This window comes from Benincasa hispida, chromosome 5, assembly GCF_009727055.1.
Source record: "Benincasa hispida cultivar B227 chromosome 5, ASM972705v1, whole genome shotgun sequence".
In the NCBI taxonomy this organism is placed as follows: Eukaryota; Viridiplantae; Streptophyta; class Magnoliopsida; order Cucurbitales; family Cucurbitaceae; genus Benincasa; species Benincasa hispida.
Genome location: NC_052353.1, coordinates 45253666 through 45280782, shown reverse-complemented (window position 1 = coordinate 45280782; position 27117 = coordinate 45253666). Strand labels below are relative to the sequence as shown.

Sequence of the window (27117 nt, the reverse complement as noted above, 5' to 3'; positions counted from 1 at the left end):
CCACTGATATTTTTCCTTCATCTACATCTTCTCGTGATACTGAGCTTGAGCAATCTGTGCCTGTCTCTGTTGATCCTGATCCATCATCTATCTCACCTGTGAAGTTTGACCATACTTCTTCTATTCGACGCTCCACTCGAGTAAGGGCATCTCTCAGTCATCTTCGAGAATTTCATTGTTTTTCCACTATCAGTTCCTTGGTTGAACCTACCTCTTTCCATGAGGCATATACTAACCCTCAGCAAGCTATGAGTGACGAACTTCAGGTCTTAGACAAGATGCACACATGGGACTATGTTGACTTGCCTCCTAGTAAGAAACCCATTGGTTGCAAGTGGGTCTACAAGATCAAGACTCGCTCTAATGGTTCTATTGAACGATATAAAGCTCAACTGGTGGCAAAAGGATACTCTCAGGAATATGGGATTGATAATAAAGAGACTTTTGTACCTGTGGCCCAAATGACATTCGTTCGGAGTTTCTTAGTCGTTGCTGCAACCAAACAACGACCTTTTTTTCATATGGATGTTAAGAATGTGTTCCTTAATAGGGCATTATCTAAGGAAGTCTATATGCAACCACCCCCAGGTATCTCTCCTCTATCTCAGAATGCGTGTCTCCTTTGTCGAGCGATGTATGGGTTGAAGCAACCCCCCGAACCTGGTTTGCAACTTTTAGTTCCACCATTGTTCAACTTGAATTTACGTCCAATTCTTATGACAGCTCTTTTTACGCATCTAGTATTGTTCTTTTTCTTCTGTATATTGATGATATGATTATTATTGGGGGTGATCCTCAGGCTATTTCTGATCTACAACACTACTTTGGCGAACATTTTGAGATGAAATATTTAGGGTCACTTAGTTACTTTCTCGGTCTTGAAGTATCAATGAGCTCTACTAGTTACTCTTTGTCTCAAGTGAAATATGCTTCAGACTTATTGTGCGCTCTGGAATCACTGAATCTACTACAGCTCCAACACCACTCGACCCTAATGTTCGCTTGACTCCGTTTGATGGCGTTCCCTCGAAGATGCCAGTCTCTATCGTTAGCTTGTTGGCAGTATTATTTATCTAACAATAACTCGTCCCGATATTGCATATGTTGTTCACATTGTAAGTCGGTTCATGGCTACCCCTTGAACCATTCATTTTACTATTATTCTTCATATTCTTCGCTATGTCAAGGGGACTCTATGACATGGCCTTCAGTTCTCATCTCAATCATCCCCGGTCTTATCCGATTACTTTGATGCTAATTCGGCTGGTGATCCTATTAACCGACATTATACCATAGGTTACTGTTTCTATCTCGGAGACTCTCTTATTTCTTGGTAGAGTAAGAAATAGAGTGTTGTCTCTTGCTCTAGTACAGAGTCTGAATATCGTGCCTTGACTGATGCTACGTTAGAGTTATCGTGGCTCTGCTGGCTTCTTGCTGATATGGGAGTTCCTCAACCGTCTGCCACTATTCTTTACTGTGATAGTTGTAGTGTCATTCAGATTGCTCACAATGATATTTTTCATGAGTGTACCAAGTATATTGAGAATGACTGTCATTTTGTTCGACATCATCTTCAGAGTAAAACTCTTCTTTTACGAGTTGTTTCTACCACTGAACAACCTGTCGATATTTTCATCAAAGCTTTATCCCCAGACACTTCCTCTAGTTGCTTAACAAACTTAAGTTTGTTCCTACTTTACCACCTTGAGTTTGAGGGAGGGTATTAATGTATATTGAGTCAATGTACACTTAGTCTATGTTGTTAGAGAACTTTTGGGATGATTGAGTTTTTAGGGACTATTTCTAATCCCTTACTACTGTATTTATACCCCATGCATTCTCTGTAAAATATATCTAGCTGAAATACGTTCTTGACAGTGTCAAAAAAAAAATAATAAAGATGAAAGAAATTGACAAATCTGGGTAATTTTTTGTCAAAAGTAAATTGTTCACTAACTACATAAGTTATTATTATGTTTTAAACAACATGAAGAACTCTACTAAATTGAGTTCAGTTCAGCGATCATTGACATGCACTATTCCCCTAAGGTTGGAGGTTCAATCCTCTATCGTTGCAATTCTGTTTTACAAAAAAAAAAAAAAAAAAAAAAACACACAATATCAATTTATACCTCTAAACTTTGGGGTTTTATCAATTAAAATCGAGAACTGTTATAAGTGTATTAATTTACACTTACAAACGTTCAGAATTTAAGTTAATATAATTATTAGTTTGAGTTTTAAATTAATATAACCCATAAAATTTACCCGTGTAGATTGATATTTTTCCCAAAAAATTATTAAAAATATAGGAATCAGACCAACATGTGTTGACTTGAGGATAACTCAACAATCTAAGCAACACATATATGTTATAATTAAAAACAATGCACACACATGAGGATCAAGGCGAAGATGGAAAAAAAATGAAAATGGAATATCGAAGATGTTCAATCCTACGTCGATCCATCTTGAACAAGGTGAGAATCTTCGTTCACTATCCCTATTCCCGCCTCCATTTCTTGTTTCTTTTTAATTATTGCATTTGGTTGAAAATATTATTTTTTAATTAAAAAACAAAGAAAAATAATTCTCTGTGAAGAACATGATCCTCTAAATTTCTCGCAAAAAATTCTCGCTTCAATTTTCGTAAAATTAAATGGAGAATTTCACATTTTAAACGGAGAATAGGGATGAGTGTACTATAAATTGATGATCCAACTTTATTTGTTAGACCTAAAAAAATGGAAAAAGATGAAATAAATCATTTAAGGAAATAAAAACAAAATAGAGTAAATAAAAATTGGAAAAGGAGCGTTGATTGATAATATTGGTTGAAACATATACATAACAAAGTTTGCTAAGATAAAAATTTAGGTGGGATGATGGGTGGAGTTGATGAGAAAAGAGAGCAAAAACGACAAGTTTGGTGGTCGTTTTGAGTTTTAGTAAACAACACGCAATTGTCTTTGCTTAAAGTTATAATGAATAAACTCTCTTTGAGATAGAGAGTGAAGTCAAAAAGTTGAAGACATAAAGTTGGTTGGTTTTCTTTTAACTTGTCACATCTAAACCCTTTGAATTATCCTTCATAGATTTTCTTTTCTTTTCTTTATTGTTTGAAAAAAAGTAGTGTAATTTAGGAATGAATGGAGTTGAAGATAGAATTTTGCTAAAATGAGCACAGTTCAATTGATATAATACTTGTATTATCAATCTCGAGATTAGATGTTCGATTTTCTCACCTTACGTACGTATTTAATTATTCAATACTTTTGCAAAAAAGAAGAAGAAGAATATAGATTTTGCTTCATTTGCATATACTTCAACAAATAAGTTTTAAATTTGAAATGAAGTGACCCGTAAAATAGAAAATATTGTACATTGGTGTGTGGTGCTTTGCCACACAAACTTTGATGCCTAAATTATAAATAGTAATAATAAAAAAATATAACAAACTTTAAGGTTTCAAATGAGAACTTAATAGCGGCCTTACTTTCATTTGAATTCAAGTCATGATTTTCATGGAAAATCTCAAAATTTCGAGATTTTGATGACCTTGAAATTTTTTTTAGGAGGAAATCTCGTCTTCCCATCATTTCTAGTAAATTTTGAAAAAAGATTATTTTGTTTCCCATTTTGACGAAATTTCAAGAAATTTTTTAAATTCTTTTAAGAACTAGTTTTTTACACGTGTTGCACATAATCTTTGTTGTACTTGCCTCCTTTGCTCATCTTTTTTTCCTTAAAAAAAAAAAACATCAATTATAAAATAAAAGTAATAATAGCAATGAGGAGCACCTTAAAATCATAGAAAATTAAACCTATGCATTTGCGATTGAATATATTAAAAAAATTAATAGTAGTAAGAAATTAAGGGTTACAAAACTTTTATTTCAAATTTTTCTAAATTTAATGATGTACCATTAATTTCTTTAAAATAAATAGAATGAAAATTTATTTTATTTTCCATTTCATCAATGATTATAAAGTATTTAAGAACTTTTATTTTCCATTTGTTTTAATTGAACATGGGTGTGTAAAGAACTTTTTCTTTTTAATTGGTATGTTTTTAGTAAAAAAAAAATTAGGATATTTAATTTTGTAACTTCTTTAAAAAGTATAGATTATTATCTAATGAATGCAAGAAGAAATGGTTCATATTCTACCATTTTATTTTTTCTTCCTTTATCCATGATCTTCATTATATTTAAGAATACAAAAAGTACTCAGTTTTTAATTAATAAATATGAGAAGAGTTTTTAAAAAATTTAATTAATATTCTTTTAATAAAAAATAAAAAATATTATCTTTATTGTTATGTAAATAAAGATGTTTTAATGCTTTTTTAATAGTTTAAAGATGTAATTATGACTTAAAAATACTATCCATGTTTATTTATTTAAAAAATTAAAAAATAAAAAGATGGACGGTATCAAGTTTTTCTCCTATTTATTTATTTAATTAGTATTTGTTTAAAAAATTAAGCATAATTTAAGTTCTAGTTAGAAGATGAAAGTTAATATCTTATCGAAAAAATTTCTGAATTTATAATTTACGTTTTTTTTCTATGTTTTTTTTTGTTATTAGAATTAAACGTTATAATATATTTTTAAAATTATGTATGATTAAAAATAATTATTATTACAGAACTTTAACTTAACAAAAAAAGTAAATTTATTTTTATATGTAATAATTATACATTTTAAAATAAATGGATATTAAATGAGTTTGATGGTGAAGAATTAAGAAATGTTTTAGTAGTTAATTTAATTATTAAATTAAATTAACAGAAATTATTTCAAATGGTAAAATTGTTAAAAATATTTACGATATATGACAAAATTTTAGAACTATCAATGATAGACACTGAGACACTGATAGCAGTGTTTATTAACGTCTATCATTTATAGTTCTAAAATTTTACTATATTTTGTAAATATTTCAGTTTATTTTTCTATATTTAAAAATAACCCTTAAATTAAATTATTGGTAAAATGGAATAAGATTTTTTTGTGTGAGATTTGGAATGAGGGATATTTAAGGATGATTTTTTTTGTTTAATTTTTTTAAAATATATTTATTTTATTTATTAAAACAAAATTATGAAACATTTTTTAAAAAATAGATTAGATTACTAAACAACCATGCTTTAAAAATTAAAAATTAGTGATCTACTGCACTAATTGAGAAGTTAAACTCAACAAATAAAATAAAATATAAAACACCGTGAGGAAGATCATAAGAATAAAAGAAAAAAATCTGAATTTAATTGTATTTTTATATATATATTTTTTATAATAAGTATTTTAGTATTAAACCTCTTTTTTCTTTTAAAAAAGTGAGAGGTAGTATTTGAAGATAGAGAAAGGTAAAATTTTGAAGGTAGTATAAGAGAGAGAGATATATGCAAAGAAAATTAAAAAAAAAAAAAACAATATAATAAATGATAATAATAAAACAAATTTCCTACAAAAATAAACAATTATATTTTTAATTTCTCACTAATTAAATACAAAAAGAAAGTTTCATTCTATTTTTTCAAAATAAAACATCTCTAAGTCATTTTAGATACTTTTTATTGATCAAGATAACATAAACTTCAAATTTGCAAGAAGAAAGGAAATCTTCAACTTGAAGAGATTTTTTTTGCGTTTTATTTGTCTTCTACCACCATTCCTTTTGATCAATGATGGTGAATGTTTCACTATTTTTGAAAATTGACGATTTTCAAAATTTACTTTGCTAGAGATATGTTTCTTTGTCGCTTCTTAGCTTGTTGTCATGACTTGTAAATAAACACATAAAGAGCAAAGGAGGAGAGATATAAATTTGAGAGAGGAATGTGAATGGGTGGAAGAATGTGGCTAAGAAAGAGATATAATTACAGAAAAAATAATTAGGTTATAGAGTTTTTTTTTCCTTTTCTTTAATCCATGTTTGTAGAGAAAAAAGTGAATTTTGGAGGGGTGGAGTAAGATTGGCAACAACAGGGGCGGGGTGGGTGAGACTCTCCATCCCTGTTCCCGCCAATTAAAAAATAAAAAAGTTAATTGGGGACGAGGTCGTAGACCCACTTATAATCCCTAGTTTGACCCCATCGGGGATTCCCCGCTTTGGTCGGAATGGGGACCCATAAGGATCCAATCACGTAGGGATTTTTGTCAATCTTAGAGTGGCGAGAGAGAAGGTGGTTAATGAGATAAGTATTTATAAGGGTAAAATCGTCCAAAAACAAGTTTCTTCATCATTTATACTTCAGATATATACTAGATTTTCTAAACGTGCGTGCATGTGGTTTTTCTTTTTAAAATTTTATTTTAATAGTAGCAATATATATTTTTTTTCAAAATTAGTATAGCTCTTAAAATATTATATTAAAGACAGATTATTAATTAAAAAATAAAGTTAAATGAAAGAATACATACAATTACCAATTAGATTTAATTTTTTTCCCCTATCAAATAATTCCCCCCCCCCCCCCCCTCCCCCCCCTCCCCCCCTCCCCCCCCCCCCCCCCCCCCCCCCCCCCCCCCCCCCCACCCCTCCCCCCCCCCCCCCCGCCCACCCCCACCCCCCCCCTCCCCCAATAATAATATGTAAGATAAATTTAGAATATATTATCAAAATAAAATGTTATATAATTCCTAGGCACCATTACTTTGTAATTAAAACAAAAGAAAAAGAAACTTTAAGGTAAATTACCCCACTATAATCTATCAACTTTGAGGTTAATGGAGTTGAAAAAGAGAAAGAAATACAAATTATTTTATCATCGTAATAAATAAAATATCGAGCTTTTTATATTTTAAAAAGTGTAAAAATGTTACAAAACTATCATTATTCTAGAACTTTTGGCATTCCATATTTTTAGTTTTAATTTAAGATAAATTTATAAATTTTAGAATTAGTTTCTAGCTCCTTTTATATTCAATTCAACAATATGTATTAATGGTAAGGTTCCTTGGGAGAACTATTTTATAATAGTTGCTCAACCAATTTAATACTTGTAACTTAAAAGGAAATATAATATAAAAGTGGAGGTGATCATAATAATATGATAATTAATTTTAAAATAAATTAATTGATAAAAATAATCCATTAAAAGTTAGTGTGAGAGGTAAAAATTTAGATGAAAAAGAGAAAAAACTATTGAATTGAGAGAGAACCAAATGTAAAATTGGAGAGAGGTATAGAGATAAGAGAAAAGTAAAGTTAAAGAGATAATGTTCATTAATTATATTAAAAAACAATTATTTATATTTCATTTTTTATTAATTAATATACTTTTTAATTTAATCCTTCTTACTTTTTTTTTTGTTTTGAGTTTCTCTTTAAATTTATGATATTTAGCAACAATTTAGGATATGAAATGTGAATGTCTAATTAAATGAAAGTAATTTCTTAGAACATGTCTGAATCTTTATATTTAATTAGTTTATTTGTATCAAAAAAATATTAAGCATTTTATTTAACTTTCTTGAACTTATTTTAGTTCTTTTATTAATATTTCAAATTCTAAATGGATATCTTAGTTCTTTAAATTTAGTATATAAAAAGTATTTGTCAACATTATTATTTTTATCTCGTTCCAAATTTAGTATTAATTTAAAAATGACTTCCAACATTTTTCTAAACTGCACATGAACTCATTATATAAATGAACAAAAAACTTACCTACGACGAATTTCTTCATATATTTTTTTATAAAATAAATAAAATGACACAATATAATTTTAAAATAGATTATATGAAGAAGTAAACAAAAAAAAAAAAAAAAATCAGTAATGTAGTGATAATTGCTGTAATTAACAATATCATAATTGAACCATCCAATAGTGAAGTCTTTGTATGATTTTAAATAAGATGTTTGTTATTGTTGTGGTTGAAAAAGTACTATGTTGTATTGTGGGTGACTCCAATCTTAGTTCTGCTATTAAAAAAGCATATTCATAAGAAAAATATATAATTGAGCGTCAGACTACAAAGAGAAAGAAAGAAGAAAATAAATTAAGAAATTACCTAAAAATTTGAGATATTTCAACCTTGCGTTTCTCTAATCTACGGTACTATGGCGTTAATTAAGGTATTAATAAAAGTGTCCAGAGAAGGTTTCTTTCACATTTGTACTTTTAGATATAAGAATGAAGTTTTTAATTTTATGATTTTGATTGCACACAATATATAGATTCACAAGCCAATGTCATTTCTGATGAATGATGAAGCTTATTCAATGTGCTATTTTTTCTAATTTTCAAATTTTCTCAATTTTCAACTTTGTTTTCAATCTGAAACTTTCTTTTACAAAGAAATTGAATTTGAAAAAAAAAACTATAAAAAAGAATGTATATTTATTTTTAACCTCATTATTCAAATTTTTTTTAATTAAATTTTCATATCATTTCATCTCAAATTTTAAATTGGTGTGAGTTTTTTCTTTAAACATCCAAAACTTTCATTTTTACTTAATTTCACTTGAAAATATTTCCGAACTTTATATTATTTTGTAGCTATTTGTCCATTTAAAAAAATTGTACTTTCACATCGACATTTACACAAACATTTACAATATATATCTAAATATTATCTTATATTATTGAAATGATGATAAAAAATAGTAAATTATATCGAGTCACATCAAAGTTTCATTATCTAATTATAATAGTTTCCATCCATTTCCATAAAGTTTTCTGAAATTGCTACCCATATCAATATTTTTACAAAATTGAGATCTTGATATTTCCACCGACATTGATATTTCAAAAATTTTAATATTGTATTTATAGAGATTGATCTAGGATTTCCCTAAACGGTGGCCAGCTCAATTCTTAGCTATTAGGTCAAATAGTTGGTCAACGAATAGAGAAGTGGTTGGTCCAATAGAGTTATATTAGTCGATCTTGGTCTTGCTTGACTTTGGATTTGACTTTGGATTAAGTGCTCAATTAGACATCTTAAAAAAAAAAAGGGTCAAAATATGAAATAACCCCAAATTTTGATCCTGTTACATCTCTTAAAAAAAAAAAAAGACTATTTGAAAAAAGTTTATTGGCATTTTCTTAGTTTAATATTTAAGGGTACGAATTCAAATCCTTGACACATCGATTGAAAATCAAGTTAATCAAGTTATGTCTTATAATAACTTAATTGGATAAGTTCAATGATATTTTATTATAGTTAAAAATAAAAATTATTTTGGGCATGTGTAAATAATCATCATCTTTAAGATACTTTAAATATGGTTTATAGCAAATTAAAACCATACTAGTTTTCATAGATTAGGTTTAATCTTTGTTTGTGATTTTCATGTTGCATTAAATCTATCTTAAACCACTAGTCTATTAACTTGATGCCAAATTAAATTGGCTATAGATTTAAAAGTACAAGTCAATGGATGGCAAGTTTTTCATCAACTTGCATTTTTCTTTAATTCATCACATAGGAATTGGTTTTTTTAAAAGCTACTTAGGAATTGAAATTTGAACTTTTGATAATTTGATCAAGAATATGATTATATGTCTTAATTAGTTGAATAACACTTAACTTGACTCATCAAGTTGCATTTGAAACTTCGATATAACTATCACAATCTTTTACTTCAAATCTGAGCAAGTGTTACAATAGTTATAATATCATTGATGAAAGAGATACAAGCTTCAAGCCACATCCGGTCCTGAGGTTCGGGAATAGTTACAATGTCTTAAACAAATTAGCTTCACACTTAGACTCCTAGTCGACAAAGACATCATATCATTTCAAAAGTTGATGATTCGATTAAAAAAAAAAAAGTCTACAAGAAAGAGTATTTATATCCAACTTTGAAAATGGTAAAGATAGAGAGATATGAGTTAAACAAATTGATTGAGATATTGATCAACAGTGGTGTATTTAACTTCTGGATACAATTTTGTAGCTTCCAATCCAACAGATGCTTCAATTTCTTGGTTGGCCTTATGATCTCCCTTCACAAATATTGAGTAATCAAAAGCTAGCATCAAATTCAATGGATATGTTGCCTCTGCACAAAAATTAACAAAATAATTACCAATAAATTCAATCTCAATAATCTCATTTTTTAATCCGGAGTCTAAGCTTTCTCCCTATATTCGAAGGCATCGATACCTACCATAAAATTCAATTCCTGGAAGACATCAAGAATTTTTATTATTAAACACATTCGATGGTTCGAACTTGAAACCTTTAAGCCAGAATGACTTAGAGACTCAAGCCCTTGCCATCGGGACTCTTCGGGGGCAAATTTAACCTATGTTAATAATTTTTTTAACCCTTTTATTTAATCAATATTTTCAAAATCCTAAGCTAACTAAATTTAAGATTTTAGTTGCTTTTTATTTTAAAAAATAATTGAAATAGATTATCATTTTTTTGTGGTCCAACAAAATAATCTAATAAATGGTAAAAGAATTAATATCTTTGTGGAAGAAAACTCGTCTATAAACAAATTTTAACATAAGAACTGAAATGAGTGTGCATGCATGCACGAATTAATGTACAAAAAAGAAATATTTTTTTAATAGAACAAAAATATAAAAACTAAGTGTAAGGACCAAGTTGTTAAAACTAAATAGTTATAAAAAAGGAAGTATACAAATTATTAGAAGAACCAACATATATAGGGACTGAAAAGTATTTTAACTTTTAAAAATTAGCAAAGAAATTTATTAGTTAAATTAAAAAAAATCATTTTTTTTTTTTGACAATATGTAGAGTGGGGATTAAACCTCTAACCTCGAGATTATTGTACGTACTTGATGCTATTTAAATTATGCTTATTTTGGCAAATAACTTTTAACTTTAATTTGTCATTTGTTTTAAAAAAATATTCACATCCTTTCAAAATTTATAATTGAAGTAGAAAAACCATTAGAATGTGGGACGAAAAGTTGACATATTTGGATGTTGCTCTTTTAAACTTAATCTAGACAAGTCGAAAACGAGTTAGAAGTATTTTTTTAAACCATATAATAACAAGGACCCCACCCACTATTCACTAATATATATATATTTAGAAAAAGAGAAAAAGAAAAACAATGAAATTATGTTTAGAAAAAACTAGGTCTACTTTTAAAAAATTGAAGACTAATTAAAAAGAAGAAACTTATAATCAAAATTTAATGAAACTGTACAATATAATAAATTTTTTGTGTGTCCAAATCTAACCTTGAATATTCTTCAATAATTGGTCTTCTGAAATGTAGGTTTTGTGAAGAGTTTTAGCAATTTTGTTTTCCCAAAGGGCCACAAGTTCATTGATTGAGAGGACATTTTGAGGGGGCTTAATGTAGAGAATTTTGTTCAAAGTTGTTGGATCATCCACTGCTTTAATGGTGTAGGTGGCAATGTCTTCTTCCTTGTTGAAAATTACTGAAAATTGACAAATTGAAACCAAACAATATAACTCATTATCTTTGATGTAGACATTTACCAGAAAACCCACTTGTAGACATTATGCTAATAGACAAAACACAGAGCAATTCAAAAGAGAATTTAACTATGCCAATCAAGCCAACTTAAATTGTCCAATAGTCTCAGTTTCCATCAAAATCAACGTTAAGAAGACGTTTGGGACACTGACTTAGTTATTATATAGTTAATGATTATTATAGTATGTGAGTTATAATAGTCTGTAATTTACGATAATCTATGTCTGGAGTATAGACTATTTTAGTTTGTACAAGAAATAGTAAATACTATAACACGGAGGGAGAGAGGACATGTAGGAAGTAATAGTAAACATGTAATAAAGAGGTATTTCAAATAGTTACTGTAGATAATTATATTATAGGTTATAAATAGTTGAAAACACCCCTATTATATTTGAGGGTTTTGACGTAAATGCTTAGAATAAGGGCTATATTACATTAATGTCTTGAATATTTCATTTTTTTTTTACAAAAAAAGCTTATTAGATTTTGTTTTTCCACCAATGTCAGTGCCTATTTACAATTTAGCCCTTGGTCCCACACACAAATATATATATATATTATATATATATAACTATGATTCTCTCTCCTCCATGCATAGACTTAGGGCTTCACGCTCATTAATGTTTCTTTTTAAAAAAGAAAAATCATTAACTCTTCCACTCCCTTTTCATCCTCCTCCCTTTCTTTTCTCCTTCCGGCGATTTCACACCCCTCCACTGTTGTCGTTCGTCCATTGGATTCGACCGCCGCCATCAACTGCCGTTCGCCAGTCCGCCGCATGTCCTCATTCATCAGTCATTCCCCTATCGGAATCGACCGTTCATCCTTGTTCATCAACCTTTTTCCATCATCATTGATTTTCGATCATCGAGGTAAGCTGATAGTCGTCTTCTCGTTGATTCCCATTCGTGGTTTGCTCCCTTCGTTTGTACCGTGCACCAAAATCCACCCGCCTATACAGATTTGTGGCTGCCATGGCTGAAGAAGAATAAAAGATGAAGATGGAGGGTTATGTGTTATCAACCTCTATATGAAGATGAAGAGATGAAGACGGACTTTATTCGTGCCGCCTATACGGATCCGCTGCACCAAGATCGAGGAGAACTTTTTTTTTCTTTTTTTAAACCCTAAATATATATGTTATAAACCCCAAGGGAATATGCATTCCTTTACTTGATATATGTGAATTATATACTGTTGTAAAGAAATTCGATTAAAAAATATATACCCTAAAATGGATATTTTATGTATAATCTCTTATATTTGAAGTAGACTATAATAGTTCACGCCACTAACTTCAAGTTGGGGTCCAAACAACTCCTAATATTTTTTAGATATATATATTTTTTCAGTTCAACGGTAGAAGAGATTTGAACGCTTGACCTAATTTAGAATATATACCTTAGCTAGCTGAGTCATGTTAACCGAAGTATTAACTCGAATGATCGTTAGTTCGTCATCTTCTAGTATAATCAATCTTTAGAATGATAATTAGTATCTAATCTTCTGAACTATTTTGGATTCATGGTTAATGTCTTATTATTCACTAAGTAAAAAAAGCGGGTTTTTTCCATTTTTTTCATCACAAAATCCGCACGTTAATCACTTAAATTAAAATTAGTTTGGGAAAATTCTGGCAACTAATTAAACCAAACCAAAACAAATTTATAATTCAATCTAATTTAAAAACCATGTAAAAAAATTGTAAGACAATTGAAATAGGTAGCACTCATAGGGTTAATAATTAATTAAGTGTATAACAACATTTTTAAAGAATTGCAAATATAGCAAAATATATCGGTGGTAGACTCTATCACTAATAGACTCTTATTAAGGATATGATCTATTATGGATAGACTCTTTTTAGGGATAACAATAGACTCTGAGAGCTGAATCTACATTTTCTATATTTACAAATTCTTTTTAATTGTGTTATATTTGTTAATACTTTGAGGTTGATTGCTATAATTGCAATTGCCCCTTAAATTAATTATAAGTTTAATTAACCTCACAGTCTTAGAATTGTTTCAATTTATAGGGCTTTAAATGTTAACAAATGTCTAATAAAACCTTAAACACTTTTATCTACTAATATATATCCTTGATGCTAAAAAAAAAAAAAAAAAAAAAAAATTCTCCGTGCTCCGACTCTCATTCCCTCTCCTTTAATTTTTATATTTGATTTAAAATGTCATGTCTGTTAGGATTTATGTCATAAATCTCGTAGTCTGTGTATTTTATAAACAAAGTATTAACAAATAAACAAATGTTTATTTGACGAGTAAAGTATTTTGCATTATTTACATAATTCAAAATCCAATAAACTAAGATTCAATGTTATTTAATGGAGCTTGAACAGTATGTAGTTGACATACAATTGGACTACGTTCAAGGAATAACCTAAAAAGTCTATAGTATATGGATAAGGTTGGGTACCTTATCATGGTAACATTGTGGATACAACTCATTTTGTAAATGTTACAAGAGTTATAAGTGTTACAAACGATTTGATCCAAACCTTTCATGTGATGACATATAAGTGGAGGTATCCTATATAGTGAGTCTGTATAAGACTGGACCACGAAATATAATCTATCTTTACAATACCGTTAAGTGAAGAGTTATATATTTCAAACGATAATCATGTAAATCGATCTTAATCCTGAGTGAGTTATGAACTTCTGTTCATAAGGGTCGTTCTTTGATTTGTATGGGCCTTAGCTGCTGACTCAATATGCCTATCATTCCAGGGACGATACCGCGTGAGGAGTTAGGAATATAGCTTCACGAGATGGAAATTCACTCATTTTCGTAGATTTTGAGCAAGAGTTAGAGCCAAAACGAGACTTAAACGAACCAAATTAGAGCTCTGTAGCATCAATTATGGAGAAAAGTGCAAAATTACCACAATGCCCTTGAAGAGTGTGGCTACCCTCCATGCGAGCATAACACTACACTGTAAGGTAGTAGCATCAATATCGTCTGCAGCGTTGTGATGCTGTATTATATTGGTGCGCTACGCTGTAGACCCAAGAGCCCCCTTTCTGAGAGTGTCACAATGCTGCATCTAGCATTGCGACACTACAAAACTCCAACAGAGTGTCCATGCGCGCTCGGTTGAGGGTAGCGTTGTTAAGCTTGTATTAGCGTAGCAACACTATGACGAAAATTTCTTTAAAATTGACCTAGCCGCCCACTCTTCCAAAAAAAGATGATTGGAGATTAGAATTCCCACACTTTTTTTAGATTTCTCCAATCTCTTCTTCCCCACTCAATTGAGACCTTGGTAGATTGTTATTTGGTTGATTCAAGCATGTATCAAAGCTAAGGGACTATTGTCTAGCTCGGGATTTAGGATTTATATCTTAATTTGTTCTCTCACGAGGTTATGAACAATTGTGGTTTGCAGTTTTAATTGTTTACTGAATTTTCTCCTCGATCTTATTAATTTGGTTGAATGTGTTTGAAATAATCTGACAAATTTATCAAGCACGTTTAATTCACAGTTATAGGTTTATACCTAACCCATAATTGATAGGTTCTTAGACCGCCAAGTAACGGAAGTTAAGTTAGAGTTGCATATTAATTTGACTTTTCCAATCGAATAGCATTTGTCTATTTAACTTAGGAGAAATTCGTATGGAATACCTGATCAGGTTGTTCCTAATTATTTTGTTCAGCTTAGCAATTACCCTAGATCTTAACGCCAATTAGTTTGCATGTTTAGGATGTTTTTCCCCCAAGCCTAAAAACTAATTTGATTAATTGGTCTTCCTTTTAACTTTTCTAAAAGAGATTGGCTAAGTTAAAACTAATTGAAATTACGAGGAACTTTTTTGATCAATCAATGATTGAGTAGCAAATTAGGAATAAATTCAATCTACCCCAAGCTAGGCTTTGTCTCATTGAATTTCCATTTACTCAAGCATCAAAATTTGCATTCGATCGTTACTGTTTTTAATTTAATTTTTTCGCAATCGATATCAACTCATCAAATCCTCCTCCCCCTATTGGTTACTCATAACAAGTAATTTAGTAGGAAAATTAATTGACTCTCTGTAGTTCAACCCGTTACTACCCTTAATACTATGAAATTAGAGTAGAAAACATAATAATTATTTGATTGGACTGAAAGTCTCGACAACTTTTCGGAAAGTTAGGTTGTGCTATATTTGGCTTAGCTCTGGGTGTTGGTAAGAGCAAGCTCTCGCAAGTAGTCTAGAGGTGGATGGATGATGGGAGTTTCAAGGTGGTACTTTGTTCAAGGGGAAGATTGTTAGGTGCAAACAAAGTTCCATATTGGTTAGGAAAAGAAGTGATCCATGATATATGATAAGTCAGGATAGTTATCTCTATTGGTATATGAGGCATCTTTGGTGGTTCTAAAAGTTAAATCACGAGGGCTTATGCCCAAAGTAGGCAATATCATAACATTATGGTGATAGGTAGAGGTTCTATACGTTGTCCTTATTAAAAAGTATTGGGTTTGGATTCATGAACTTGTTATAAATCTCAAGTTTTTGAACTTTTTTTTTTCAACAACTATAGAGTTGGTAACTAAATCCATCACCTTATAGGTTGATAATTAATATTTATCTATCGAACTATATTCAAGGTGACAAACCTTATATTAATACATCAAAATCAAGAAAAGGCACAAACAATATATAAATAGAGAAAAGAGTGAAGAAGTATAGTTACCCTTGGGATTTCCATCCCCTTGAATGACAACCTTGTCTCTAGGTGGAGCAGTGGCCCCATGCTGAGCCAATCTGGGAAGACAAAAACCATTGAAGTAATAAGACAAGACATAAGTGTAAGGGATTCCTTCAGCCTCCACGGCTCGACGAATTTTAACCTTTGCCTCGAAAATTGATTTGACTGGTCCAATTCCATGCACATTCTCTACATCGAACCCGAACTCCGAAGAGAAAAATCTCTGCACCAGTATATACTCATCATAAAATGATTTAAATATCCATCAATATACCCGTAAATCGAAATATTAAACATTGATAATTGAAGAACTTGTCCGTATCGATATCTGTCGATATCTTTTATAAATACACATAAACCAAAATAAATTACCATATATTAATCTCAATATGAATTTGAGTATTAATAATACGATCTCTAACTACCTAGTTCAAAAGTTTTTTTTTTTTTAAAAAAACTCAATTATTAATTTAAATCCGGAAGACCAAGCTTGCTTAGTAACCAAAGTTAGCTTGCTAATGCAAAAGTTCTTTCAGTTGATTGCACAAGTTTACCACTATTGTTTCATGCATTGGTGTACCTGACTTAATCATGGATATTTTTTTTGGTGGGTTAGGTTCTTGATCCCTAAGTTTTATAAATTTCTTTATTTATAGAAATATTCATCATTATTTTATCAATATATTTATTGATATATCCGTCAATTGAAATCTTTATATTGATATCGACATCGATATTTTAATTGTTTTGTGATTAAATTTTGTAAACAAAAATGCATGAAATGGCGAGAAATTTCAAATACGAGAATATTTCTATAAGCAAGTTTTTTAAATTTGATTAAATATCAATAATGTACTTTTGTTATATTTTAATCCACGTATTTTCAAATATCCAAATTTAATCTTTGTATTTTCCATAAATCTTAAATTAGTTCATTTTATTAATTTATTGTTATTTTTTTAAAAGGTAATAGTTATTAGCTTTTTTTTTCATAAATATAATTTTGGAAGCATTTAAGAGAAAAGTAATTTTCTTGAATGGAAATTATTATTATTATTTTGTTAAGTGTGGTAAAAATTCCTTAACTTTTTAGATTTGTGTCTATTTGGATTGTGAATTTTACAAAATTGATAATTAGGTTTTTGACCTTTCAATTTTATATCTAATAAGTCTCCAAATTTTATAAAATGTTTATTCAGTTTTTAAGCTTACAATTTTGTGTCTAGTAAGGTACTTGAAATTTTGTATTCAATAGATTCTTGATCTATTCATTTTTGTTTAAAATTGACAAGCCTACTAGACACATAATTGAAAATTTAGGCTTTCATTAGTCATAAAATTTGAAAAATTTATGAACCTATTGGACAAAAACTTGAAAGTTTTGAACCTAATATATAAATACCAAATTGAAAATTCAAACACCTATTATAGTATTACATATATCTTTAACTTTAAAGGTCAAATACACATGTAATTAAGAAGAAAGTCAGAAATTAAACTTATAATTTAATGTCGATTTTATAATCTAATTAATTAAACATAATTTTTTAAAAAGTTGATTAAGAAATGAATTTTCAAATGATGAGGAGATTAATCAACGAGCTTCTCAAAGGTTCCAAAGCTTAAGAATTATAAAAGATAATTAAAAAGGAAAAATTGTGAATATAAGAATGTATGACCTTTTACTCACAAAAGGTTATTTTCATTATTTTCAAAATTTAGATTAAAACCACATTAGGTATGTGAAAGTTTTAATTATCTTTAAAAGGGAAAAAAAAACATTTTGGTCTTGAAATTTTGGATTTAATTTACATTTAGTTCCTAAATTTTAAAGTATTACATGTTTAGTCCTTAAATTTTGAGTTTAGTTTTAATTTATTCCATACATTTCAAAATGTTATTATTTTACTCTTGAGATTTGAGTTTTGTTTCAATTTGATCCATAAATTTCAAAATTGATACTTAAAACCTTAATTTTTCACTAAATAATAACTTTTCATCTTTAGTTTTAATATCAATTAATTAATTTATAAGAATAAAAAAAATTATAATATAATTAAATTTTACTATTCTTCATCACTATTGACATTTAAGATTTAAAATTTCACTTCATAATTATTTTAAATTAGTTAATAGACAATCGTACTAATAACTGAAAATGAGAATTTAAAGAAAAATCAAAATTATAAATATAAATCTTGAAATCAAAATACCAAATTGAAAAAAAAAAAAAAAACTCAAATCTCAGTAGTAAAATTGCATATTTTGACTAAATTAAAATTAAGCTTAAAACTTAACGACAAAATGCATAACAATTTAAATTAAATAAATGGAAACTAAATCCAAATCCGAACAAAAAAAACATAATTTTCCCTTAAAAAAATTAGTCTAAGCTTGAAATTTGTTCTAAAATTTTTTGAGTTGAGTTATAGTTTTGAAGGGAGTAAATGTTTACCAGACCTTAACATTGCCAGCTTCTTTAATGGCGGAAATGAGCTTATCTTGATCGCTTAATTGATTAAGACCGACCGTCGAAATCACCACATCCACTTCCTTTATCGCCTTCACCAAACTCTCATGATCGAACAGATCGCCCTGCAATAAACTCAATCCAAACATTTTTCTGTTTCTTTCAGCACTTTTTGCAGTTGCAACACAGATTATCCAAATACAACACCAAATAGAAATGAAAAACTTCATATACTGAAACTAATTTGATGAAATTTGAGCCAGAACTGGAAAAAAAGGATAGCTCGGAAGGTAAAGGAGCCAAATATAGTTGAGAGAGGGAAATCGATGTAAAGGATTGAGAAATTACAGAGACGATAATGACTCCGATGTTCTTGAAGCTCTGGATGATTTGAGATTTGGCTGGATCAGAGAGAGCGGAATCTCGGACGAGAGCGAAGGTCGGATGACCGGCCTTGGCGCTGGCCTCGACGATGAACTTACCGATGTAGCCGGTGCTTCCGACGACGAGGATTCTGCTTTTGGAAGCCATCGGATGAAGATTTCCGGCGAGGAATCGGTCGGACAAACCAGAGGCAGAGGCAAATCGAGATTGGGGAAAAAGATTGAAGAGAAGAGGAGGGAAAGAGAGTAGTGCCGATGGAAAATTGGCCCAATGTCACTAATATCTCCTTGTAAAATTTGAGGAGCAAAACTACACACCACACCAACTAGTAATGGGAGAAATTACACTATAATAATTAAATAATCAAAATAATAAAATATAACTATAGAAATTTATAGAAATTTAAAATTCTCTAAAAGCTCTCATTCTTCGATCATTTTTTAGTTTTTTCACCCATGTGTATATCTACAAAATGCACCAAATATCATTATTTAGAGGCATTTTAGTAAGTTGGAGGTGGAATGAATTGGAGAGTAATGATTTCTATATAAAAGTCACATGGTCAACATGACACATAAGGTGATGGAAGTATGACACATGGATTGTTAGGACATTAAGTATGGGCATCTAAATTACACATATTTTAGAATATTTATAATACTTCCCCTTGCCCATTATATATATATATATATATATATATATATATATATATATATGAAATATGTCTCATTAAAATCTTAATAAAAAAACTCAATGGAATAAAAACCCTAGTGAAGGAAAAATGTATATATTTCATATAATTTGTACTTTTAAAAGAATACATTATACTTTCTCCCCCCTCTTGAAAACATCATTTGAGATCTCTGAGTCGCCACATTCTAATATTATGTACCAATTTTTCAAAGGTTGCGATAGGTGAAAAGCGCCTAAAAAGTGCTTTTCTTACCTTTAGATTTAGAGCTAATATTGCTAATTTGCGTAATTTGACGTGGTTTATCGAGTTAATTTTAGGAAACCAAGTTACCAGAACAAGTTGAGTTTATTTGGATGAAAATTGGTGCAATGTCTAAAAACAAGGGCTTCAGGACCATCCAATATAAGGAGAAGTGGAAGAGCAAGTTGAGCAAATGTTTTGAACAAAAAACCAAAGGAGCGTAAGGCTGTAGCATAGCTACGCTCCCCCATTATATTGAAGACCCGAGAACTAGAGAAAATAGGGCAGCGTTGCAATGCTGCTGGTAGCATGCTATGAACTGAAGTCGACTATTATTTATACTAGCGTTGCGACGTTGCGGGTGTTGCTTATAAAACGAGCCTTCTGCCATTATTTGAAAGGAGACGCAAATTCATGTTATTTTAAACCTAAAATTGAGAGAGGGCCATATAGAGAACAAAGCTATCACTGAGATTGACCCGAAACTCAACAACAAAGGTTCAAGAGATTGAGATTGTGACACAACAACAATGAAGAAAGATTGCATTATCTATCTATCTTTCTTCCTTGTTCTCTATGACGATTTTCTGTATTAGATCTTTACTTTTTATGAACATGAGTAGCTAAATCTCTCAATTCTAGGGTGTTGTCTTTACTATGAATTCAATTGATTAGTTATTTGACGTTTGAATCGATCTAAACAATTAATCCATATGTTAATAGTTGATTTGAATTTCATAGCGAAAGTGCACCTTGGAACCATTATCTCATTGAATTGTTAGTCTTATTTTCTTGTTTAATTAAGCTTTAGCAACAAACTTCTCTTTTCGGTTGTCCAAATAAAATTAACTTCAATTAATGATAGCTAATGAAACATTCTTCAACTCCAATCCCTGAGGACGATACCCTAATTGGGATTTTATTACTTTGATACGTACGTTTGTGTGTTACTGTCAAGTTTTTGGCATCGTTGCCAGAGGTTGACAATAGGATTTTTTTTGTTAATATTGTGAAAACGAAGCTAGTCTTAACTTGGATTTATTTTATTTTATTTTCATTATTTGTTTAAAATATTGTGAAAACGAAATCGTCAATCTAACATTTTTCCTTCGGATCCAAAAATCGAACGGACATTGAAAAGAGTCAGGAGGAATTTGTGGATTGAATTTGCAACAATGGGAGATCAAGTAGTGAGGACCATTAGAGATTATTTCCAGCAGACTGTTCCTATGTCACAGCTTGGAATCGATGAAACTCTGATTAATGCAAATAATTTTGAATTAAATCCTAGTTTGATTCAAATGGTGCGAGACGGTGCATTTAGAGGAGCATCGAATGAGGATCTGCATAACAAATTCGTGATTTCTTGGAGATTTATGGGACCATAAAATTAAATGGGGTTTCTAATGATGCTATTTGTTTAAGGCTGTTCTCATTTTCTGGCAAAAGATTGGTTGGAGTCATTTTGTCGATGATAAGATTGCATTAGAAATGATGATGTGCTAAAATAAATTATTCGCTGGATTGTAGCTATGTTATGCGTTCAACTATGTGTTTGTCACAAGTTTTCTTATATGAAGTCCAAGCATAAACAGGATATAAGTTTCTCGGTGAAAATCGATGTCGAACATAGGGACTCGTTTACTAAAATGTTTATGTGGTTAATGTGTTTGTGGGGAGAGCTAATCAAATTACAATGGAGGAAAGAAATTAAAGACATGCGACCATGAACCTGTGCAATGAAATTAACTAAGAAGCGATGAGCAACTTAAGAATGATCCCAAGAGTATTAAGAAAGCAGCAACTTTAGTTTGTAGTGAAAAATGAATGGAGAAAGAAGGGTTGGGGGAAGTCAATTCCAAGTTCCTAAATCTAACATTAAGGGTAATCTAGGTTCTTTGACATCGTTCATTGCACACCTCTTGGCTGCTAGCCACCTTTGTCATATCTCTATCATACATGAATGATGTTGCATTGAGCATAAGGTTATTTCTATCTCTAGAAACACTTCTTCTTCTATCTCTAGAAACTACTTACCCTCTCGGGCAATTGGTTATAGCTACTCGACTCTATGAGTGATCATAGGCAAGCATTTACATAGTCATACACTAAGCAAATGAGATTAACCCTCAAAGTTTAAACTTAACTCATGGTATTAAGCTTCCCCTTTAACTCGTGGAACTTAGTTACCCACGGAAAAGGAAAAAAATGGTAAAGATAGATGAGATGATAAAAGTAGTCACGATAATATATATTAGTAGAAGATGCCAATTACAAAATGAATTAATGTCTTAATCACAAATGCAATAAAACAACGAAAAGTAAGAAGTATAAATGATGTGCAGTTATCGAAAATATCTTGCTTCAATCTGATAAGTGCTAAGGGGGCTAGTGAGGCTGATGGTAGTGTGATATGGAGAAGGCTCTCTCAAGCACTTGCTTTGATGAGTTTTTCCGGTGGTAAATTGGAGGGTCTTTTGGAAGTGAAGGATGCTCCGGGATACTCTCAAATGTGCTCTTGCTCGTGGTCTAAAGATTTTGGCTAAGGATTCGTGACTCTCCCTGCCTGACTTTTTTTTTTAACTGAACTAACTCTCTTTATCGAACTAGTTAAACTCCTTTAATGGGCATCAAGGCTCTATTTATTGAGCCTTGCACTGACAATTTTGGGTCCCCACGATGATTAATCACCATCTCTAACTTGGTTGGTGAGAATTTCAGCACAACTATCATGGTCAATGCTTTGAAGTTGTGGCAGAAGATCCACTAGGATTGAGTCAGAGATCCCAAGGAATGCGGTCAAATGTTCCTTCATTGGGTAAGAGCTTGGCGTATGCGGACAAATCCTGCAATCAACTGCAAAATATAACACTTCGACGCAGGTTAACTCATGATATGTGGTGAGCAAAGATTTCAAATGTACTTCAGCGCAAATATAGTTTTAAGCATGAATTTTTAGTATTATCAATGCATATTCAACCTATCTAACCTCATTATTTTAAGTAAAATACTACAATAACTTGTATTTGTACAAATCACACCCCCAAATTAAGAATAATGCTTGTCTTCAAGCATATTTTTTACTAAGGAAATTCAAACTTATTCTACACTTCTAAGTTTTGCTGACTAGCTTCTTAGAATGTTGCACTCTTGCAGTTCTTTGTCAAGCAATACTACTCTCTTAAGCTTAGTTACTTCTTCTAAGAAATATTTTCTAAGTTTAAATCTAGCAAGCATCCACTCAAAATTCTTTTACTCATTTTTTTGTCTATTCTTTTTTTTTTTTTTTTTTTTTTTTTTTTTTTTTTTTTTTTTTTTTTTTTTTTTTTTTTTTTTTTTTTTTTTTTTTTGCAATTCGTTTGTTTAAGAAAGTTTTAAAAGCTTGCAATTACTTATTCAAATTTTTAAGCAGGGCATTGAACTTGGTTGTGCCCTTCATTTTGGCTTGCCCCCATGGGTGTCATGTGAACATCTAACTACCGTTGCATGTCAAATTCAACTTAACTCTTATCTTAGCCAATTTTAACCTTTGCCATGTTACTTATAATGCGCTGATCCTGGTCATCTACTTTTATTTTGGCTTACCTGCACGGTATCATGCAAAGTATCCAACTACGAGTAAGTTCCTTTTACAACTTAACTCTTATCAGATTGGGTTTTTCCCTTGCATTGAAAGTGAAGTTCATTATTAGTGTAAACTTGTGGTTGTACATGTAAAATAATTTTTATGAAAGTAAATGCAATGTTTATGTTAAACGCATCTGCTCAGACCTCTCCCACACCCAAATGTTTTAGAGTAGGAATATCCTCATTGCTAACAACTGAAAACAAAATCATTCAACAATTTTGTAAAAGAGGTTTGAGTAAAGGCTTGTGTGCATCAAAATTTAGATTGTCAAACTATGAAAAAACTACTAAAGCTAAGTGAGTTATGCGGCTCTTAGGTAGGGTTGGCAAAAAAAACTCGACGGGGACTCGCCTCGTTCGGGTCGGAGATTCCCCGGTTTGACCGGGGATGGGGTCAAACCGGGGAATTTAATCGGGGCCCCATCCGGGGACGGGGCAGGGATGGGGACCCTATCCCCGCCCCGACCCCGAATTTTAATATATATATATATATTTAGAAATTTTATAAACTTATATATAAAAGACCCAAAAATGTAAATGCCCAAAACTCAAAAGCCCAAATCCCTAAATCCCTAAAATTATTACTGCTACTGAAAATCGAAATGAAAAAATAAAAATCCCTAAATCTCATCCCTCTCTCCCCTCAGTGTCTTAGTGTCTTTACACCACTTATTGCCTCAGTATCTCTACAGTCTACACAACCTACTGCCTCAGCCTTCAGTATCCCCTGCCGTGTTGACCCTCTCGCTCTCTACCTGCCGGTGTTGGCTGCCGAGTCGCCGACCCTCTGGCTTCTCGCTCTCTGCATCCCTCCCCAGTCCCCTCTCGCCCAAATCTCTCCCCTCTCATAGTCGCAGTCTCGCCCAAAGGCCCAATCCCTCCTCTCTCGCAGTCACAGTCTCGCTCAAATCCCTCCCCTCTCGCTCTCGCTCATAGTCTCTGTAGCATTCTCGATCTTGCTCGTTCCTCTACTCTCGCTCTCGCTCGTCCCTCCATTCTCGCTCTCGCTCGTCCCTCCACTCTCACTCTCGCTCTCACTCATCCCACTCCACTCCATAAAACAGGCCCTCTCCACTCCATCCTCCTTTGAAGTCTGCCTCAGTTGAGAAGTTCGTCCGGCGGCGTTTCAGGTGAATCTAACTTCTGTGTTTGGCCGTTTGATAATGAGTCTTTGTTTTTTATAACTATTTGATTGTTTTGAGAAATATTTCGTGGTCTAGTTTTATTTTTTTTTATTTTTTTTGTGACATTATTTGTTTATTATATTTTAAATGTAGAAATGAATACAACTAAGGATAGGATGATGCCAAGAAAGGTGATGATGAAAGATTTGATTGTGAAGTCATTGAAGAGAGAAGGACGAGTTTTATTTGAAAGATTTGATGATGAAATACTTATTTGAATGTATAAGACGTTTGCCTTTAATTGACTTCCTTATTCAAACTTTATTGAATTTTAAGTTTTAAAGTTATCTAATGGACTTGTTAGCTTTTAAATTGTCAATTGATTGTCAATTAATTATCAATTGTGTTTATTTCATAGAATAGTCTATTGTTTTTTGTTCATTTGTTGTGCATTAGTCAAATTTCAAATAAAATCACTTGAATTAAAAAACGAGAAATTTGATAAACTTTTTTAATGAATTTTTCGTGGACTAACAAAATTTTAACTAAAAAAAAGGGAATCCCCACGAAGAATCCCCGCAGAGAAACGGGGAATGGGGCCCCGCGGGGACCCCGTTTCCCCGACGGGGAATCCCCGCTCCCGTCCCCATCTTCAAATGGCGAGGATTGGGGACAATTTCCCCCACGGGGTCGGGGACGGGGGATGCCCCCCGCCCCACCCCGGCCCCATTGCCAACCCTACTCTTAGGGAGTAGACTTAGTGAAATTACATAAGTATCATCATGGTTGCTACTTCGTCAACGCACAATAAGCCATAAAATAAAAAAGAGTTTCAAAAGGTAAAATCATGAAGGATAACAAGTAAATGAAAGATAAATGTAAATTTGTGAGTGCAATCAACCAGAGAATTCATGGTATTAGATAGACATGAAATATAGTGTGATGAATACAAAAGCAAAGCAAAAAAAAAAGAAAAAGAAAAAAAAGAAAAAAAAGGAATAGAATAAATATAACTCCTAAAATTTCGCCCCCAAATTTAAGTCTATGCATTCCTTCCTAGATGCGTTAAGCTTGATTAACTCTAAGTCATCGCCTAGTATTTTATTTATATTCGCAAATCTAGCGAACGCATCATACAACCATTCAACGCATAAGACAAAAATCAATTTCATTTTTGCCAAGGTCAAGTAGTTTGAAGAAAAATTCCAAAATAATAATAAAAAAAATCAAATAAAAAAGTTAAACTAAGAAAGTAGAGTAAAGGAAGACGTCCCTAGAAAAGTAAGAGTGAAATCATCGTAGGGATTCTCTAGCACAGACGGTCAAGCTTGCCCGCACAGGTTAATGGACTCTTTGTCCCGATCAACTGAGCCTCCATAATAAGGATTTACCCGTTGCCCATTGACCTTAAAGGTGTTACTTCCATTTTCATTCATCAGCTCTAATGCCCTGTGAGGAAAGACTTCTCATATTATGAATGGACCTGACGACCTAAATTTGAGCTTTCGTGGAAAAGAAGAAGACGGGAGTTAAATAATAACACCCGTTGACCAGCAACCAGATCCTTCTTATAGATTTTGCTGTCGTGCCACTGCTTTATCATCAAATACTTGATCGCAGAATGATCAGTATATATGACTACCTTAGAGCCCACCAAGTATGGTCTGAATTTTATCTACAGTAAATACCACGACCAATATTTCCTTTTTCGTGGTTGTGTAGTTCTCCTGGGCGTCATTAAGTGTCTTACTGGCATAGAAGATAAGATGGAGGATTTTGTCTTTGCATTGTCCTAACAATGCTTCGACTGTGTAGCTAATTGCATCACACATGAGTTCAAAGAGCCGTGTCTAATTTGGCACCACCAGGATGGGTGCAAAGATCAACGCATCTCTCAACATGTTGAATGCATGATTGCAAGCGCCATCAAAATTATAAGGCCTGTCTACCTCAAGAAATGCGCTTAATGGTTAGGAAATATGGGAGAATCCCTTTATGAATCTTCTATAGAATCCCACATGGCCCAAAATGCTTCTTAAATATTCATATTCACTGGTGCTGGTAGTTTAGCAATCGCATCAATTTTTGCCTGATCCACCTCTAGGCCTGCCTTGGAAATCTTGTGGCTCAACACTATGCCCTCAGTAACCATGGAGTGACACTTCTCCTAGTTGAGGACCATGTTGGTTTCTGCACACTTTTTCAACACATTTTCCAAGTAATTAAGGTAGGCACTATATGAATTACCAAACACAAAGAAGTCATCCATAAATACTTCCATCGATTATTCCAGGAATTTGGAGAATATCACCATCATACAACGCAGAATGTCCCGATGCATTATAAAGCTCGAAGGGTATGCGCTGAAAGGAAAATGTGCCAAAGGGGCTGGTGAATGTGGTATTCTTTTGG

General features: G+C 31.5%; 1 protein-coding gene across 1 annotated transcript; it reads right to left on the bottom strand.

Moving 5' to 3' along the window:
- Positions 1–9616: 9616 nt before the first annotated feature.
- On the bottom strand, positions 9617–19486 carry LOC120077756 (phenylcoumaran benzylic ether reductase Pyrc5-like). The gene is made up of 5 exons (XM_039031758.1): positions 18985–19486; positions 18627–18761; positions 16152–16389; positions 11185–11388; positions 9617–10021 (listed from the first exon to the last, which is right to left on the bottom strand). Exons 1-5 carry the CDS (start codon positions 19165–19167, stop codon positions 9852–9854), a joined length of 930 nt encoding a protein of 309 aa, XP_038887686.1. The 5' UTR covers positions 19168–19486; the 3' UTR covers positions 9617–9851.
- Between the last annotated feature and the right edge of the window lie 7631 nt (positions 19487–27117).